At 38.0% G+C, this 19,702-nt stretch overlaps 1 protein-coding gene across 1 annotated transcript in view; it reads left to right on the forward strand.

The window, feature by feature from the left end:
* The first annotated feature begins 7,951 nt into the window (after window positions 1-7,951).
* LRRC2 (leucine rich repeat containing 2) overlaps window positions 7,952-19,702 on the forward strand; it is a 56,216-nt gene continuing 44,465 nt past the window's right edge. Inside the window, exons 1-2 of the mRNA XM_009640579.1 lie at window positions 7,952-8,076; window positions 18,349-18,502. Coding sequence (XP_009638874.1) covers window positions 7,952-8,076; window positions 18,349-18,502 — 279 coding nt within the window. The remainder of the gene's footprint in view (window positions 8,077-18,348; window positions 18,503-19,702) is intronic.

The following is a 19,702-nucleotide window of genomic DNA, read 5'->3' on the forward strand; positions in this document are numbered from 1 at the left end:
GCTCATGTCCAGCTTTTCATCCACCAGCACCCCCAAGTCCTTCTCAGCAGCGCTGCTCTCGATCCTTTCTTCCCCCAGCCTGTACTGATACTGGGGGTTACCCCGACCCAGGTGCAGGACCTTGCACTTGGCCTTTTTGAACCTCATGAGGTTCACACAGGCCCACCTCTCTAGCCTGTCCAGGTCTCTCTGGATGACATCCCGTCCTTCTGGTGTGTCAACCGCACCACTCAGCTTGGTGTCATCTGCAAACTTGCTGAGGGTGCACTCGATCTTGCTGTCTAAGTCACTGATGAAAATGTTAAACAGCACCAGTCCCAGCACGGACCCCTGAGGGACACCACTCGTCACCGGTCTCCATCCAGACATCAAGCCATTGACCACTACCCTCTGGATGCGACCATCCAGCCAGTTCCTTATCCACCAAACAGTCCACCCATCAAATCCATAGCTCTCCAATTTAGAGAGAAGGATGTTGTGGGGGACCGTGTCAAAGGCTTTGCAGAAGTCCAGATAGATGACGTCTGTTGGTTCTCCCTTGTCCACTGATGCTGTCACTCCATCATAGAAAGCCACTAGGTTCGTCAGGCAGGACTTGCCCTTGGTGAAGCCATGCTGGCTATCTCGAATTACCTCCCTGGCCTCCATGTGCCTTAGCATAGCTTCTAGGAGGATCTGTTCCATGATCTTCCCAGGCACAGAGGTGAGGCTGACAGGTCGGTAGTTCCCAGGGTCTTCCTTTCTACCCTTTTTGAAAATGGGTACAATGTTTCCCTTTTTCCAGTCACCAGGGACTTCACCTGACTGCCATGTCCCTTTCCTCTTCTATTTATTCCACGGTGCAGCTGCATATGTTGGATCTCTGCGGACCCAGGCTTTCAGAGGGCACCCACTGTGATCCATAACATTGCCTTGCTCATGTGCTCCGCAGGACTCAGCCATCACATGCATGCATATGATATGAAGCACAATCCAACTTGGATCCTCAACCCAAAACTCTGACTGTCAAATCTGCACATTCGGCAAGTCTAGTGATGGGTAAACCAGCCAAACTAGCAGGGAGGATAATGTCCTGCTGGTGTAGAACAACACAAAATTGTTACTGGCAGCAAGACTAGTCAGGGAAGAGCAGCTTGCTGCTTTGCAGTCCTCTCCCACTCCCCAAGTGGCACAAGGGAAACACTACCCCAGCTGTGCAGTTAGCACAATATAGTTGTATACTATGAACATTGTCACCATTTCTATCGCTCTTTCAATCACAGCTCATTTCTGTAATTTAATCTTTCCTTGATAACACAAAAAAATGTGTTCAGTTGCTATCCAAATGTCAGGTTTCCTCTGAATTATTTAAAGACTTGTGAGATAAATGACTTGATCATTCTGAAGCACAGTGTGAGTGAGCTTATTTCCTAAGAAATTATTTGAAGGATTCATAGGAAATATGTTCACCCACATTTTCCCCTATGTAATCCTGCCAGTAATATTCGTAAGATTGCAGCAGATCTTCCACAGTGATTATCTGAAAGAAAAGGACTCAGGTGAACAAGGCTGTTAAACAAATTGAAGAAACTGAAACATTAATAATTTGGTAACTCATGTAAAGCAGCAAAGGAAAAATATACATAGTGCTGTTACTGAGGGCAACCAGGTCCCATATGAACTCAGGAGGGCTGTAACAAAGACTAATATTGGCTGTATCTGTAGTATCTAAACTATGTTGGACATCTTCCAGAGTCAAGAGAAGACACAGGTCTTGTTCTACAGAATGCACTGTGCACAGGCAAGTTGGCCAGCATTAACACTGATGCCAGCTGTGTTCAGAGGAGGCTGGGCAGTAGTATAATTAAGCCAATATAATTTTGGCTTATGACTGGCTGTATTCAACCCACTCCAGACAGGACAGAGATAACACTGGTAAAAAGGGAGTAGATGTAGAAGAGTTGGTACAGTTGATCCTGGAAGGCCACCCAGTCATCATATCTAAGAATGCTTTTCCCCCATGCTGCACTACTTTCCTTTCCAAAGAAGACCTTGCCTTGTCCTTAATTTTTTGTAGTATGCTCTTCAGTGCATCTATACATTGATATATCTCAGATGCTGAGATGAGTGCAGAAAAGGCTGCAAACTCTTCATTCAGTGAAGCTGCTGATTTGAAGAGCACTTCTGTCTGGAATTCAGCATTACTTTTAGCTTATGTTTCGTAAACCAGTCTGCTTCTTGAAGATCAGGCAGACCATAGCATCTTGTGATGCAAGCACAGGTAACTGAGATGAAACTCCTTCAACGTTAAACACCAGGAGCTGCCAAAAGGCAGTCCCATTTTAAAATCCAGTTGCCTGAATATTCTTCCAGTTGATTACACTTCCAGATGTACTGCAAGTCATTATTTCCCCCCTTTTTATTAAGCCCAGGGAAAAAAAAAAAAAAAAAAAGGGAGTTAAATGCCGCTCTGGGTTCAGAGGCCAAGCAGGAACAAGTAAGTGGTCACAAGATCCCTGGCTGTTGTCAAAGGAGGCTGTACAAACATCCGGCAGGTCTGGGGCACAGCTATAAACAAGGGGTGGAGATATCAGTAGCTGAAGGGAGCAAGGGCATTTAAGAGGTAGTATGCTAAATGTCTCCAGTTTTACTGGTGGGTTGGCATGGTCTGAAGCACGTGTATCTTTGTAGCAACAACATGAATAACAACAAATAGGAAATAATAAAGATTATAGACAGTGCAAGGCAGGTATCTTCTTTTCCATTCTGTAGTTTTTCAATACCTTACTGAATAGATTCTGGTCTAGAGCTCCTAAGTACTCCTGCTATTTAAAGAAGAAAGTTGGATGTAGATGCTAAAGAACTGTCTCTGTACCTTTAGGTGAATTTATACCATAAAATAAAATATATTATAATATAAATGATAAAATAAATATAATCCATGCAGGTACTTAAGCAGATGCTTTTATTAGCAATAACATTTGACATTAATGTTCTATCATTTAAATGAAAACATATGATGAGTATAATTTTTTTTGCTTTTTTGCCACCTAATCCTCCAAATGCTAAAGACTGTCAATATCTGTATACACATAAGGACTTAATTTGATTTTAATAGGCTTATTTGTATATACCGTTAAACAAATAAAATTTTTGCAAAATTATAAAGGAATGATGTTGTCTCCTTTTTAAGACCAGAAATCTCACAGAAACATCCGTAGAGGCATTTGTTCTGTTCCATGCATGCAGGGATAGCTCCTGGCAATCAGAGAATTAAAACCAAATATTGAAAGTTAGAGTGCTCTTATGTGAGCAAGTGCTTCTTTTCACCTCAGCAGGCCCAGAGAGGTGGTGGATTATTAAATTCATCTGGAAAGAAGTAAAGATGGGTTTCAGTGTTGAGGTGGGGCCTGCTGAGAGTTGCTGAGGAGAGGGGCTTGGTAAGGTGATCTAGTGAAGGTACAGGGCTCTGGAATGGTGAAATTGGGAAAAGTTTGTAGGTCATAGTAGCTGGGACTGAAAATACAGCTCTGAGCGGAGAAATGTGAATTTGTGGTTTAGAATGTAGAGAGGAGATTCTTGTGAGTCCCTTATTGCTGAAAATTGGGATGAGGTTGCAGATGACCCAGCCTGCTAGTTGAAGAAGAGAAGATGTTGCAAAGGCCATAGTGTTCAAAGGGATTTTTTTTTTCAAAGTTAAGTGTTATTTTTTTCTTCTTCCTCTTCTTAAGAAAAGTATAAAGAGAGAGAAGGAGTGAAGCAAAGGGAAACTTTTTTCTTCTGTCATTAGTACAAATTTCTCTGGTTAGAAATTCTAGTATCAAATAATGCAAATGCTTATTATCAAAAAAGTTATTTTCTATTTCATAGTTAATTACTTAAAATATATATTGCTTAAAAATATTGTCTTAAATGTAATGTGTAGCTGCTTATGAAGGGACAATCTTGAAATCATTAAAAAAAGAAATGTATCCTGAAGGGCCAGCTTTGTTTCTGAGCTAACTGTCATAAGAAAGATAAGAAATCAGACCGACTTCCCAGTGTGTTACCTTTTAAGGATATTGATCAAGGCCTTGTATATCACTTCTTGGGAGCTGTAAATGGCTAGGGATAATATTATTTGCTTCCATAGACACACACAGAGAACTATTTTCTCCACAAGATAGTCTTTTGTAAATGACATCTTTACCTTCTCTTTGTGTTCCTGAATCCCCTTTACCCTGGAAAGCACTGTGCTTTCTTTATCATAGACTACTGAAGATCCTTGCTTTCATGATCTCACTAATAAGACTGAACGAACATTGTAACCATGCATCATCTAAGAAAGGTGTGCTGATGAACTACAGCATAATTTAAATGTAGATGTCACGCAAGGAAGATAGCATTAAGCTGCAAACTCAGTGTAGTTATGAAGTAGGGCCTTGCAGATTTAGGTGATGGTTGCTTTTGTGGTCAGGACTTGTCCTTAATGAAAGCAAGGTTGCCTGTTACTTGGGTGAGAAATAACTTCAGTGAGTATGATTTTTGTTCTTAATTTACTACAATATTAGTGGGTTGGGTAATCCTCACAAGTATAACCAAAGCTTGTCCTTTATGAGTATGGTGTATGAAAGGAGCAATGCTGAATTATAAAAGGATGGGGAAACTGGAAGAGGAAGAGGGCTGAAGTATGTGTAGATTTGGGTGAATAATCATGTGACAGCTTTGAACATGGAGTTTGAGTAGGTGACCTCCAGAAGCCCTTTCCAACCTCACTGTTTCTGTGATTTCTGACAATGGGTGAAATGCTAATAGTGATTACCTGTGAAGAACCTAAGTATGGGAGGGAACATGGGTGTGGACTGCCAGCTGAAGAGCAGAAATTAGAAAGAAGTCAATAATGAGGCATTTCTCTACCCAAATGTAATTTCCCTATGACTAGCAGATGATAGCTTTGGGTTTTCTTGTGCAGGCCTAACCTGTTGATTAAAAGAAAGGAACTGCTGTAGGTGAACTTGAACAGGTACTCAACAACTTCTAAAAATGGAAATTATTATTGGTAGTTGCTGCTTCTGTTGCAAATTCTTGCCATGCATGAGTAAGCATGCCAAAGAACCTACACTTAGGGTCAGATTAAGTCTAGCTTCTGCCAGAGTTCCAGGCTCTCTTTTCTGGGAAACATATAATCATCGGGAAAATGGTGGCATCGGAATTTTGGGAAATGTACATTCTGCCATCAAGCTTGATACTTAATGCCTACTTAATAGGATATGGGGTAAAGCAACAAACCTGTGAAGGTTGTAGGTGATGTTTTTGGAGCTGTAGATAGCTTTGTAGAAACAAAGCCTTAGCCACCCTCTGGTCTGATCAGGAATTGTGGCTTTTCAGCTTTGCTCCTTCTGGAGAGATTAGTCCTGAGGAATTATGATGGGCACTTCTCACCTCCCACCCATGTTCTTCCTCTGCTTAGTTTTACTGTTGAAGAAAAACCCTGATGCACTGCAGCCTAATCCTGTATGTGGATAAAAGCTGTATGAACTTTTCCAGCCCGAGTGTCTAATAAATCAGTGTCTCAATAAAGAACAGATGACTTAACCTGGGAGACAGGAAGGTGGGGAACAAGTCAAGGAAATAGAGTACTTTCACAGTTTATTCAAACTTTCTGTTGATTAAGGCCATCTAGTTCCAACAGAGGTCAAGTGTCCAACTGCCACTTCACTGTCTCTCAGCAATTCGGCTCCTGAAATAGGCCTTCAACCAAAACACACTGCTATGAATTGGTCTATTAAAATGAATTAGATCCTGCAGAGTGACTGCTGGTCTGCAGCTACTGTGAGGGAGAAGTCCTTGTCACTGGGTTTCTTGATTTGGACAGCAGAAGAGAATGTTTTATTTTATGTGGTGGAGTTTCCTGTAAATTATTAATTAATACATTTCAGAAGGGTGCAGCTGATTATAGATAAAGCTTTCCACTGAGAATAAGGTCACCATTCTCATTACACTGCTATTAATGGGGTTTTGACTCGGCTGTTGTCAGCAGTTGTTCCAGATAGGTTGGGAACTACTTTTGCCTCATTGTTAGTACTCATAAGATAAACAAGCAATGGGAGCAGCTTTATGAACAGCAAAGATAGAAGTTTATATAAGCATCCTTAAGATACAGAAGACTATGTCATAAAAAAATATTGACCTCTGACTAGTCTCTGCGTCAGTACTTGGAGGCATTTGTAAGGTTGTTTCTTACTGAGATGACAAATAAAGTGGAACTATGCATAATCCTTTTTAGTCCATGCTGTACATTTTCCAGAGGACACGAGGGTGTTTTGCTGGCTCAGAAGAAATTATTCCTTCATGTCTTACAAATTACAGAGAGATGTATAGGTGAAAGGGGGTAAAAGAGAAAAGGGACAAAGTTGCAAGAGGAAAAATGCAGAGGGGAGAATTATTTCCCCTCCTCCTCAGTATAATAGCAGAAGGACAGATAATAAATAGCCCCAGTTCAAGGATCTAGAGCTTGGAAAAAATGATCACAGTAAGGTCTGAGGAAAATGTAATAGATACAAGCTTGAAAACACCCAGTAAAGGACAGATTGTTTTTTAAATGATCAGTAGATGGTCCAGCAGGGTTTTCTTCTTTCCTTTCTTTATATTTTTTTAAGCTTATGAATTGTATAATTAATGTGGTATCTAATGAAACTTCAAGCAAAAATTAAATAACTAATTTTCCTTTTCTCTGCTCCTATCTTGGTAGAAGCAATTATTTTAAAAAGGCTTTGAACTTGTGTTTTATAGGACTTGTTTGCAATGGTTCAGCAAACCATTTTATAAAGAAGTAAGCATGACAGAAGTCCTCTGTGGACAATGTAGCTGCATTTCGGAAAAACCAGTGTATTGTGATGATTGTGCCCTCACCAGTGACTCCAAGCGAGAGAGTACAGTTTTACCTATTTTACAAAGATTTGTATCTGTACTTGTGCTAGTGACTTAGTTGGTGATTTTTTTCCTTTGTTGGTAATGAACCATTGCTACAGGTTAGTAAGGAACACCACGTTGCCAGTCATGCTGCGTTTCATAAGATGTAAACCTGAGATCTTCATCTCTTGTGGTTGCTAAAGATACTAAAGCATTCTTTTTTTTCCTTGAGTAAAAAGAAGGTAGCGTTCATATTAGGTCAAGCTCAAGCATCATGCCTGCTAAAGGGAATGAGAGCTTTGTCATGGTCTTCAGTAGGGGCAAGGTTCCTGCAAGAAGTTTCTGTGGTTTTAACTGAATGTGGAAAGCTTGGTAGGTTAGAGTCCGGTTCAGGTCAGTTCTTAGCTGCACGAGACCTAATACATTGGTACCAAGATTAGATTGTTGGAAGGTCATCCTACACATACTAAGTGGGGACCCTGTGTTCACAAACCCTTCACCTTATCTCTGCCTTGGGTAAGTTTTCATTGTACGTTACAGGGCTGGTCTTTCAGTGCCTTTCACAGATAAGCACCTACTTATGCACACACTGGAAATTCCCAAATTCCACTGGAACAGCATAGCTTGGGTGCATAATGATCAATACATGAGAATCTGTCATGAAGTGCTTTTGGATAATTTACTATGAATAAATTCTTTATGAGCTCTCATTTTAATATTAGTTATGTAAATTTTTAAAAATACAAAATTTTTATTTTCATCAGTTTTACTCAATCAAATTAGCATTTCTTTGCAACTGTGTCTTTATCTTGGAAAGGGAAAAGTGGAAGGAATACAAAAAATTCAACATTTGCCATAGATTTTATGTAGAAGTCAATTGTACTCTACATTGGTTACTGCCAGCACAAACAATTTAGGTAAGATGGAAAGCATACTATGTTAATATTTCTTATGACTTCAGCTTTTTTTCCCAGATAATTTTAATGAAACATGATTGTTCAGTTCCTTATTTTGCTCATTATTTCTTTCCTGAAGTGTTCATGATGGCTTGTTCTTGCAGGAGAAGCTTAATGTCGACAGTATGGGGCATCAGGTGATAATATTTGACTTTTCTCTAATAAGAGGACTGTGGGAAACTCGAGTTAAGAAGAACAAAGAACGTCAGAGGAAGGAGAAAGAAAGATTAGAAAAAAGCGCTTTGGAGAAGTAAGCTAACTTTTTCGCTGTTAATTTTGACTGAATCAATTATTATTATCCACTAACATTTCCATATACTAAGCATTATTAGATGACTTACATTGGATATTTTTTTGGTATGATTTCAATGATTTTGCCTTCTTCCCTCAGATGATTGTTAGAGAAATGCAGCACTAACTGTGCTTATATTTCATTAGTCCCTGCTCTTTCCTGGGTAGATTGATATTTACTAATGGTGTATTTTATTGTCTACTGTGTAGATTTAATTTGAAGAGAAAAATAACACATTTTGCACCATTCTATTGCTTATGTGCTATATAAAAATATAGCTTTTTATTATGGAATTAATAAAAACATGCTCATATAATTCAGTACTAAGAACATCTTTTTACTGAGTTGACAGGAGAAACAAGAGGAATTAAATAAATGGACATATACAATTGCTTCCGAATAAGAGAGAGAGGATAGCAGTGGTGCCCAGGGACAGGACAAGGGGCAATGGGCACAAACTGAAACATAAGAGGTTTCAGTGGAATGTGAGCAAAAACTTCTTTACTTTGAGGGTGACAGCACTGGAACAGGCTGCCCAGGGGGGTTGTGGAGTCTCCTTCTCTGGAGATATTCAAAGCCTGCCTGGATAAAGTCCTGTGTAACATACTCTAGGTGAACCTGCTTTAGCAAGAAGGTTGGACTAGATGATATCTGGAGGTCCCTTCCAACCCTTGCCATTCTGTGATTCTGTGAATTATCAGAGGATTTTTTCTTGTTAAAATATTAAAGAGAGCCTTGACTATAATGCTTACACCCACTAATTATATAATATATATATACACTTATATATATAGTGTATATATATACTATATATACTATTATCTGACTATAAGGCTATAATATAACAATATTATTGTTTTTATTGTATTTAATCTATTGTTTCTTTAAACAATATTTTAGTTTCTTTATGTTCATTCCCATTAAAGACAGTGAAATATTATACTGCTCTGGCAATGTTGGAAACCTATGACTTACTATTTTTCCTCTCTGAGAAAGTAAAATGCACAGGGTTAAACAGTGCCCTTGTTTCAGAGCATCATTTCATTGATACTTCATGTGGTGTTTCGGCTGTCTCAGGAGACCCCCACTCACAGATTCTCACTGCCAGTGCAGCTACACTGACAACAAAGCCACTGGGCTAAGAGGAGACCAGGAAAATACAAAGGATAGCTACCCTTTCTGCAAGACCTTTCTCTTCAAAACATCCATAGTCACAGTCTTGGTTCTCCCATCTCTACCCAAAGCCTGCAGCTAGAAACCATAACACTAACAACAACAAAAAAAAATAGAAGCTAGTCCTTCAGATTAAATTCTCTAGCAAAGGTAAGCTTTCTTTCTGGCATGAGCTGAGGGACAGAAAAAGTTTGGAGCTGTGAGTGTTACCCTTATGATGGAAAAAAGAAGCAAAACGGTTTGATACAGAATTTGATCAAACCTTATTTCTGCCCCGGGAGGTGCATTAAGAAGGGGCTTTGTGCAATTGTAATACAGATAAAACAGATGACTCTCTATTTTACTGTTGTCTACATCAGTTAGTGGCTCTTCGGTGCCACTGCAGCTGCCTTCTTAAAAAGAATATTATGACTAGGAATCCGCATCTATAGCTTCTAACACCACATGCAGTCATCTTCCAAACTGATGAAAGGTCAATCCCAATGTGGACCTAAGTGTCAGTATCACCCACCGTGTTTTGTTTGGGTTTTGGTTTTCTGTGGTGCAGAAGATAACTTCTGAGTTCACCAGTACAAAAGCAAACCAGAAGCGCCAGGCATGGGGAACAAAAAAAAAATGTTTTGTCAGTAGCATACATTAAGCCTCATTTCTTGCTGTAATTTGTGTTTTCCACAAAAAAAACACATTCTCCCTGCCCTGCCATTTCTACCTGTGGCTATTTGTCTGTAGCCACCCTTCCAGCTGAAAGAGTGGAGCTTGACCACCTGCTCTGCTCTTTTCCACCAACAAAGTCCAAAGTCATTCTGTTATCTTCCTGAACCAACTGGAGATGGGGAATTTGGGGTAAAATGCAGAAGAGTAAATGGTTCCAAGTGCACTTTGAGCATTCACAAAGGATTTTTGTTTTAGTTCTTTAGCTTGCAATTTGCATATGATACTTTGCTTTGTTGCACGTCTTCATGCCATCAGATTGCTTTCCAGTTAGTCCTACTTCTTTTAGAGATCCTGCAAAAAAAGGAGGAAACACGCCAGACTTTGTTTCCTGAATGTGAGTGACCAGTATTTCACCCTCTAAAATGAATGGCAAAGTTCATGTTCATTCTTATGATGCAGGCCTCATGGAGTGGATGAAGCTGATAGAGTAATGGTCAAAGTCATAAAAATATTGGTAATAAAAATGCAAAATTCAGTTAAAAGAAAGATCCTCTTTGTTTTATGAGGTGTGCAGTGACCTCTGGCCTTTAGGTCCTACGTTATTTCTTAGATGCTTTTCAGTGCTTCCAAAGGTTGGGCCAAAAACAGGACAAGCTTTTGCTTGTTCTTAGCTCTAAAGTATAGATAAAATTGTAACTATAATTGAATGCTTAATAGAAATAACATTTCCTTGTAGAAATACATTCATTAATTTAGGGAGTTCTGTGTGTGACCAAGTTCTGGTATTCTACTCAAAGATTAGAATTTTACCACTCTCAGATAGGTCCACTGAAATCAATGTTAGTACTTACTTACTGTCAAATCACATTAAGAAGGTATTTTGGAAAGGATTGTGACCCAAAATGACAATTCCAAAAAGATATTCAAAGAAGGCAGTTTGCCAAATTGAGGACTGCATTCTGGCATTTAAGATTCTAGATATTTACTTTTGCCAGCAGCCAGAGTGATTTCCCAAGTAGGGCTGAAACTAATAGAGTTTCTCTGCAAATATACTCATGCAACAGATGAGTTTGGAATGTGGCCTGCTGAGGCTGTTTTACTTATTTTTTTTCTCCTTAAACAAAATACAGTTTTTCTCGGAGGTTACAATTCACTAATGCCCTTGAGTTTTTACAGTTCCTTACCAACAGTGTTGCTATGTAAAATGACCTGATAATATGTAGTGAAATGTAGTATGAGTATTTGAGGAAAAACTTCCAGTTAACCTCTAAGGAGTTTTGCTTGCTTTGGGGCAAGGTGATTTAGTTCATGGTCAGTAAGCAGTCACATATAAGATATTTCTGGTTTTTGACTAAAGATTTTCTAAGAGGAAAACCTCACAAATAAATGCGAAGCTTGAACTGTGTTTCATTAAAGGGAAGGTCTTGTAAAGATTTTGGGAATTTACATGTCTAGAATGGATGTTTAAGCAGCTGGCCATTGAAAGCTGATTCTGGGGAACAGTCTACTGAGAGGTTCATACCTGGCTCTCTATCATTTCGGGTGGAGTTGTTTCCCCTTTCGTTTTGTGGGGCTGTAGAAGTATGACAGTTTAAGGACCCCCTATTTCTGGGGGGTATGTATAAACCAGCAACTGAATATAAAAGAAAAAGAAACAGTACAGTGTTGTGCAAGAGTAATTTCATTTTACTTTGTATCCTTAATTCTGTGAGGCAAACCCATTCTAAATCTCCTATAGGAGATGAAACACAAACTGTTACAATAAATGTGCACTGTTCCGTGGTTATCTACATGTTTATGTATCCTGGTTTCAGCTGGCATAGAGTCTGTATTATGGAAAGAAGTTTGTGTTTATAGCACTGTTTTATATTTCATCTTCTAGATTGTGGTAGTGGTGAACAATCTTATATTGCACCCTGAAATCCTGAATGGTGTCAGATTAACTTCATGTGGTACGATGATTTTCCTCATTAATTTTTCCTTTCTACTTGTCATTCTTTTGGAAAGTGAATGAGAGTGAAATTTTACAGTTAGATTTTTTTTTGAAGGATTGCAACATGTTTCTCTTCTGTGTGAAAAGCGGGTAAGGTTAAAATTGAGGGTTGACAAATTAAGCACTGGAGTGAGGAAATGCCAGAGCTGTTTGCCCAGATTAGCTATCTAAATCTTTGCTGTGAAAAGGCACAGCCTCCCCTGTCCACCAACCACACATGCAGCAAAGATAACAGTTTGTTCAGCCACCTCTTCCAGTGTGTCTCTTCTCCAAAAATTTCCTCTCAAGGTCTGGCTAGCTACATGTGCATGTATTACTCTTCTGAGCTATGCACTCCCGAGTGTTGAAAGTCAAAAGAAAACTTCCACTCTTCAGACAGACAGTGACTTCTTCTTTCCCTGAGAGATTATGTGTTTGTTTAATGAAACACATTTGTCTCTATCTCTTCCAAACTTTGGTGTTATAACTCTGTTTGTACCTGTGAGGTTTATCTTTATTCTCCCACTCAATAACCAATTCAGAATTTTTTCTAAGCAGGACTAAAACTCAAGCTGGGAGTCCTTCACCACAAACACAAATTATAAGCAACAAGTTGGGAGTTATCTGCAGCACTAATAACCACTTAAGTTATTTGCTTTTGTTGTTACGCACTTGTGCATACAGACCTTGCATCTAATATAATGCATGTAAATGGGTTGAAAGATAAAAGCTTCTGTTCAGCCACAAACCTTTACAAGCCATGGAAAAGCCTGGCAGAGGGACTGAAATTAAATCAATCCAACTGAATTTGAAGCAAATGCTACTCGTCCATCAGGAATATTAGTCTGGGCTGAGCTCCAGTTTAACTATACAGTTCTTATAAAAATTCCATAGGATTATTTAATGATCCTGTGTGGCTAGTAATTCTGATTTAAACATCACCCAGAAGTACTAAAGTGATGTCACCATGTAGTGTCCAGCTACTTTTTCCATCCTGATTTAGAGAACACGGTGCCAACTAATGAAAACTCCTTTCTTTACTTAAGAAGTATAGCTTTTCCTCAAGACCTCCTAATCAGACATTGAGCAGTGGGTGACTGGAGAAGGAAGAACCATTCAAAGAAACCCAGCTACTCCTCATTTACTGGGATGGCTCTGAAATCCTTACTAAAGCAAACTCTTGTTTCCCAAGCTGGTCACTTCTTTGAAGGGTCCAATCATTGAATTTATGCTATCGTAATTCTTTGCATCAGGTTGATCAGATTTGTGATTTTGTTGGAGAATCTAAAATGCCACGCAAATAACTCCCTTATCCTTGAAAGGAAATATTTATAGTAAAAAAATTTAATTATATGTTGTTAAAACTCTTTGCTGAAGATATGCTCCAACAGTGAAGTAATATTTGGGGAATGGTTACCTGCAGACAAGTTCAGCACTGATGAGTTTGGAAATACTTAAATATTCCATTTCCCTGCTGATCTGTTTCATATGTATAATGTATTGTTCCAGAAGCTCACTGAAAAACAGCAATAGGGAAATAGCTTGCCAGAATTAACCTTTTCTCTATACCACTTACAGCCTGCTATAGTGACAGGTGTGTTGTCATGTTACAGATATGAGGGTATGAAACATAGCTTTTTTTGACAAACATAAGCAGCATGCAATCAGCCTTTTTTAAAGTTAGTTGGACAATTTGCATGATTGAAGTGGAATTACTGGAGTAGCTAGCTGAGTTCGATTCTTAGATCTCATCTGGGTCCTATATCCAGAAAAAATATTTTTTTTTTGGTGTTCATACTTCCACCTAAGTTGGGTTTGACTTGAATAACACCCGCTTTTTAAATATTGAAAATTGTAGCAGTTTCTTTAATCTGACTGCAACTGATCAAGCTCAAGAGGAAGATCAAAATATTCTACTGCTATTCAGAAATAGAAAAATAATAAAAAGACATAAGCTCCAGGAGGGCTGTGATTTGTTTGTTTGTCATAAATGAAAATGTGTTCCTGGAATATTAGGAGCCTTTGAAGTGCCAAGACCAGAAATTTAATTTCTCTAAAAGGGCATTAGCATATTTAAGGCTGATTATGTGGATATTTTTTTTTCTGTTTGTCACACTGGTTTAGATGCCTTTCCCATCTTTCCTAAAGTTTTATGCAATAGCCTCCAGATACTACAAATATGGTGGTAATTCTATTTTATTTGAGGATTGTCACCAAAGGAAGACTTAAAATGGTCTTTATTTTCATAAAGATCCTTTAAGAAGTACTATCATCTCAATTTTTTTGACAATGACAGAGTGGAGTGACAACCATGTAGCTGAATAGAACCCTTTGGTTTGATCTCACCTATAACCTGCAAATTACAGCTTTGTAATCTTTGCTTAATGATGCATACCAGTTTGATGTAAGTTACACCTCCAGAGTAGGAAGGCTCATATTGATTCATTTGGTTAATGTGTACCCCAAGGGTACAAGCGGGGGTTGTAAATTGTTAGACCCTTTGCCCGTGGGATATATCGTATTTTCATTCTGAGATGTACTGTACAAAATTATGTGTGTTTTGTGCTCCATTATTGATTCACTTTCCATCTGTTCAAAATGTGCTTGTACATCGTGCTTAGCCTGGTGACCGTAAGCGGGAATTCTTTAAAAGCTTAACAGAGCATTTTGCCATCATTTAATGTATGAGTAAAGAAGAAATTTGACACACGATTTCCACATCAGTGCATGATATCCATGTTGAATTCTTTAACCAGGTTTAATTTTTAATGCCTGCCTTTCTTCTGAGGTCATTATTTCATTGACTGATTTGGTTAACAGCGGTTTTTGTTATGTGCATTTTATTTGGCTAACAATGTATCATGACCTCCTGAGATTTGTGTTTTGTATGTATTATCAGTAAAGTGTCAGCAGACAGTTTACTGTTTCATCTTTAAGGTAGCTCCCTTCTTGCCATTTTCTATATTACTTGCTGTGAGAGTAAAATTTTAGATCTGGTCCCTTTGCTATTGTGTTCCGGGGGCCTACTTGACAGAGTCAGCACTGAGGTATAGTAAAGCAGCTCAGTGCCTTACTTTTTATCATGAGTTAGACTTTTTGACCTCTTATTTCTGTTCGTTAAGTGTCTAATATTCTTAGAATTTATACTGTGAGAAACAAGTCAGTCATTTTTTGTGCATAAGTGAAGAGCAATGAACACAAAAAAAACATCTTGCAGGGCAAGCTTTTTCAGTCATTGAATTTGGGACTGACATCAAATGTTTATTGCTTTGGTGAAAAAATGAGGGAATTCCATGGAAATGAGAGGGCAGTAATGCAGAGTTGAGCTTCACAGAGGGACAGAAAATCTGTACACGGAGATCTGGCGGAGGATGTGAGAAGCAGCAGTACAGCAGTGGTAGGTAAAGCTAGGATTATTTATAAGATTTTAGGAAAAAAAAAAAGATGCCAGGGTTTTGGTCCTTTTCAGTTCCTCCTTTTTAATGGTTCATATCCTTTTGTTGTTCTCTTCCTTGGGGATTCAATTCACTTTCCTCCCACCCCCCCCAGTTCACCTCCCACTCACCTTGCACAGTAATATGGAGCTTTTATTGCTAATTAGCTATGCTCACTGGTAGATGGGTTTTGGAAAAAAGATGAGTAGGTGGTTTGGGCCTGTTTATTTTTTTTAATAGTATATGAAAATGTTATTTTCTAGCTTTTCCTAATGATCTCTTGCTATTGCACCATTTGCCCTCTGGTGTGCGGGTGGTCTCTGGGGTTCAAATGATAGATTGAATACTCAAGATCAATGCTAAAAATTCAGTTGGCTTATGTGTCAAAACATCTGAAAGAGGTGTTTAAACTTTCATGTCCACTGGTATGGAAAATTCTGTCATCCAAGCACTTCCAGACTGCAGCTGGAGGGGGTACGCTTTGGGAGGGCTGCCTAGTGCAATCAGGTGTGTCTCTCCCTCTAACCAGAGGCATCAGCTGCAGCACATTGAGGGATCAAAAATGGTCTAAGGAGCTGTGTCTGCTCTAACTTATTTTCTTGTCTTTGTTATAACAACTAGCTTCAGGAAAGATTTTCAGATGTTGTGGGTTGGTGGTGGTCTCTTCCTTGATCAGCTTCAGTTCCCCTCTAGAGAATCCCTGACCTGAATGTGTTGCTGGAGGAGTTTTCTGTCTGTCCAGTCTTCTCAAATCATTTACATATCACAGCGTGCTGTGGTGTAAAGTAGTCCACAATTAGACACTGAGAGAAACCGGGAGATTTATTTCAAATATAAATATAAATTTAATTCTCAAGTCTCCTCTATTGTCACTTCAAATATCAGAAAGCCCTCCAGATGCCTACCTGTAAAAAGCATACTGATCTCACTAATGAAAACTGAAGACAAGGATGAGTAACTTTTCTGCAACTCTCAGTAACTTCTTTGACTATTCCTTTACTGCTCCTTTCATGCCGTGATAAGTTATTGCTCCCACAGTCCCTCTGAGAGGCTTTCTGCTTCTGATATGCTGGAAATCCTTTTACTGTTAATTTGTATACCTGCAGTAAGTGATTTCACTTGCTTTTTTGTGTTTTTACATTTAATTTATCAGATCTTGTACTGCCTTCTCATTTCTTCATTTGAATGTAAATGCCATTTTATCTTTTCTTTTCTTTTTTCTATTTTTGGAAATGAGGGGAGAAAGATCCTTAAAGCGGCTTTGTTAAAATATACTTACTCTGAGGTCACGCTGTCTTCATGCAGTCTGCCATCACTTTACCCAGTGAGCTGCATTTTTCACTAACTTCACTGTTATATGTATCTCATCTTCTGAAATATTTGTAGAAGATGTTTTTCCTTATTTTCTCTTTGTAAAGATGTTGCATGGGAGTACCTTGTGGTCATTATTACAGAAGGGGCTTTCTGTAGTTCTCTGATGACCCATGTATAGTGTGCTGCTGCTTGAAACTAAATCAGGTTCTCTCGTGGTCTCTCAGGCTAGCAGCTGTGATAAAAAGTTATACGTAGTTTCCAAAATTGTAAATTGTCTACAGTGTGTCCATGTGCTGCTTGTGCGCTGATAGCTGAATCCTGCCGTTGCTGTACTCTTGACTTGCAAGTCTCTCCAACATCCCTTAAGGTTTCAGTAAGTGCCACAATTTGTGCTGGGCAGTTTGCAGCTGTCTCAGTAATACCTTTCATGCAGTTTTGATCCCTAAAGATTTATTTTGATAGTATTGAGAGTCAAATATGACTTTTAACCTATGCTGTCATATTCCCATGAATATACTCTGCCCTGCAGTTTTGATCTCATACTTTGTTACAAGTATCCAATAACCTACTTATTTTCACCAAGTTTGGAAGATGCTTCTTGTACCTAAGTTTGTAACTGATTTCTTGTATGTGACTTAAAACCAAACATGCTGTTTCATGTGCCATTGTTTAAACATCTTAGCATTTTAGAGAAAATCCCATGCTTAGCTGGGAATATGTGGACAGGTTTTGTTACTTCCTACCTGGACTTTATGAACTTGCATCTGATTCTCCTTCTAGGACATGCCATTTTTGACCTTCTCAAGGGGACACATTATCCTGAACTTTGTGCCCTTCCTCAAGTCCTTAGCTTAAAATTTATGCCAGAGGATGGAGATCACATAAATGAATTGCATGTACCACAGGAATAAAACATTCAAAGCATGAGATCAGATTTATGATCAAGGGGCTCTGCAGAGTCTTATTTTGATATAAGGAAGGCTTGCTTCCGTTAATCAACCTGTTCCTTAATTGACTAAGCTGAAATAAATCTCTCTTAAATTAAAGCATGTGTTTTTGGTAATGCATAATTATATCAAATTGAATTTGCACCTGAAGTTACAGGGTAAAAGTGCCCTGGAGGTGAGCCTAAAGTAACACTGAAATTGAATCTGAAATTAGTTGACATGTGGAAACTTTGACCTTTACCTCCACCTTCTAAGATGATAGTGGAAGATAATGTGTAACAAATAAAAATAGATCATTATACTTAAATAAGAAAGGGCAGGGAAAAGGGAATATTTCTAAATTCTTACTTTCTAAAATTACTTTTTTTCAATTGAAAAATTTTGCATATATCACCAGATCCTTGTTTTTGTTTATACTTATAACTTGTTCTGTGAGAATGTATTTCCTACCCTATTGAAATAAAGGGCTTCATTCATGCTGTTTTCTGTGACAGTGTGCTCAGTCTCCACTTTTCTGTTATTCCCTGAGTGTCACTGTTTTTCAGTCAGTAAATGAAATCTGTATGTAAGTCTAGAAAAACTAAGCATGACCCCAGAGATTTTTTTTTTAAATGGTCAATATGGTAGGTGTATAATTATATTTTAGTAAGCACTTTGTGCAAAGATTAAGCTTTTAAGACCTATTTGCCATATTTTTTCAGCTGATTCACATAATCCCTTTTTGGTGCCATTTCAGGACATACCTGAAGAATGGCTTTGTAGACACCGATGAGAAGATATTGGACAATTATGGAAAGTCTCCTCAGCTCCAGAAGAGGCAGGCTTTGTCAGATGAAGCAAATAAGGAAGGAAACAAATTTATTTTTCAGCTTTCTGGAGAGCAGTGGATGGTAAATATAATGGATAATATGTTTCTATTGTTAAAGAGTTTGGGTACCTTAGCACTGTAACTTTTAATCCCCCAAAACTTTTTTTTTGCCGATGAATATGAAATTGATGTTTTTTCACAGTGTTAGAAGTGACAAAAACATTCCCTATCTTACCCTGAACTAGTGGTTCAGTTTTCAAATATGCTTATTTTAAATTCTTAACTGATACATGTAATTTAGCTCTCTCAAAAATTTAGGTATAAGCAATCATATTGCAATAAGATATCTTTCTCTGAAATTCCCCAATGGATGGAAAGAGATGAAAATAATGTTCAGCTTTATTGGCTTGTTGATGTCTTCTACTACTCAGAGATCTGTCTTCTTGCTCTAACAGTGTGAAAACACTTTACGCAAGCTCTGCTCAAATCAAAACTAATATTAACATCAATCCACAACGGTCTTGCTGAAAAAATCACTTTTTACTTGTAGATGTGTTTGATATGAAATTGCAGTTTGGAAGTAAGCTCTGAATTAGTGCTGTTTTGAAATTCAGGAAAAGGTGGATTAGAGTTGGTCTGAAGTTCTCTAGAGTTGTTAAAGCTTTGGTTGAAATATATTTTAAACATACAATACTTTATTAATAAAAAAGTGAAATTAGAATTTTGACTTTTTATAGTTTATAATTCTGAAATATGTTTTTTAGACTTTCATTACAAAAAATAAAAATTCAAAAGTTGATCAATAAAGTGGTTAAATTTCAGTAAAGCAAATCTTTTGATTGACCTGAAATTTTACTTTTTCCCATATTTGATCTTGAATATGAAGGTGTGTTCTTTTTCAACTTTCATTTTTTCCTGTCTTTATTTCTATTCTAAATAAACATAAAATAGGTGAAATTTCTGGAAAACAGAAAACCCTGGTTCCCATCCAGCTCTAGTAAGGAGACTTTTCTTCAACTGATGCCAATGATTCATGTGGTAGGATTGGTTACTAGAGAACTATCTTTCAAGAATTTTGGATATTGAAAATGATGTTAAAGCTGCGTAGTCTTATACTGCACACTTTCCTGTGATGTAAACTTTGTAGGTATGTTAGGAGAAAAAAAGAGATATTACAACTCCTTAGACACTGATATAGTAGCAACTGCAAATATTTTCAGTGCATCAGGGAGCAGAGGGCTGCACAACTAAACTTTTCTTTTGCTTATTTTCTTTTGCCAAA

Source organism: Egretta garzetta, unplaced genomic scaffold (genome assembly GCF_000687185.1).
Source record: "Egretta garzetta isolate BGI_Z169 unplaced genomic scaffold, ASM68718v1 scaffold696, whole genome shotgun sequence".
Lineage (NCBI taxonomy): Eukaryota > Metazoa > Chordata > Aves > Pelecaniformes > Ardeidae > Egretta > Egretta garzetta.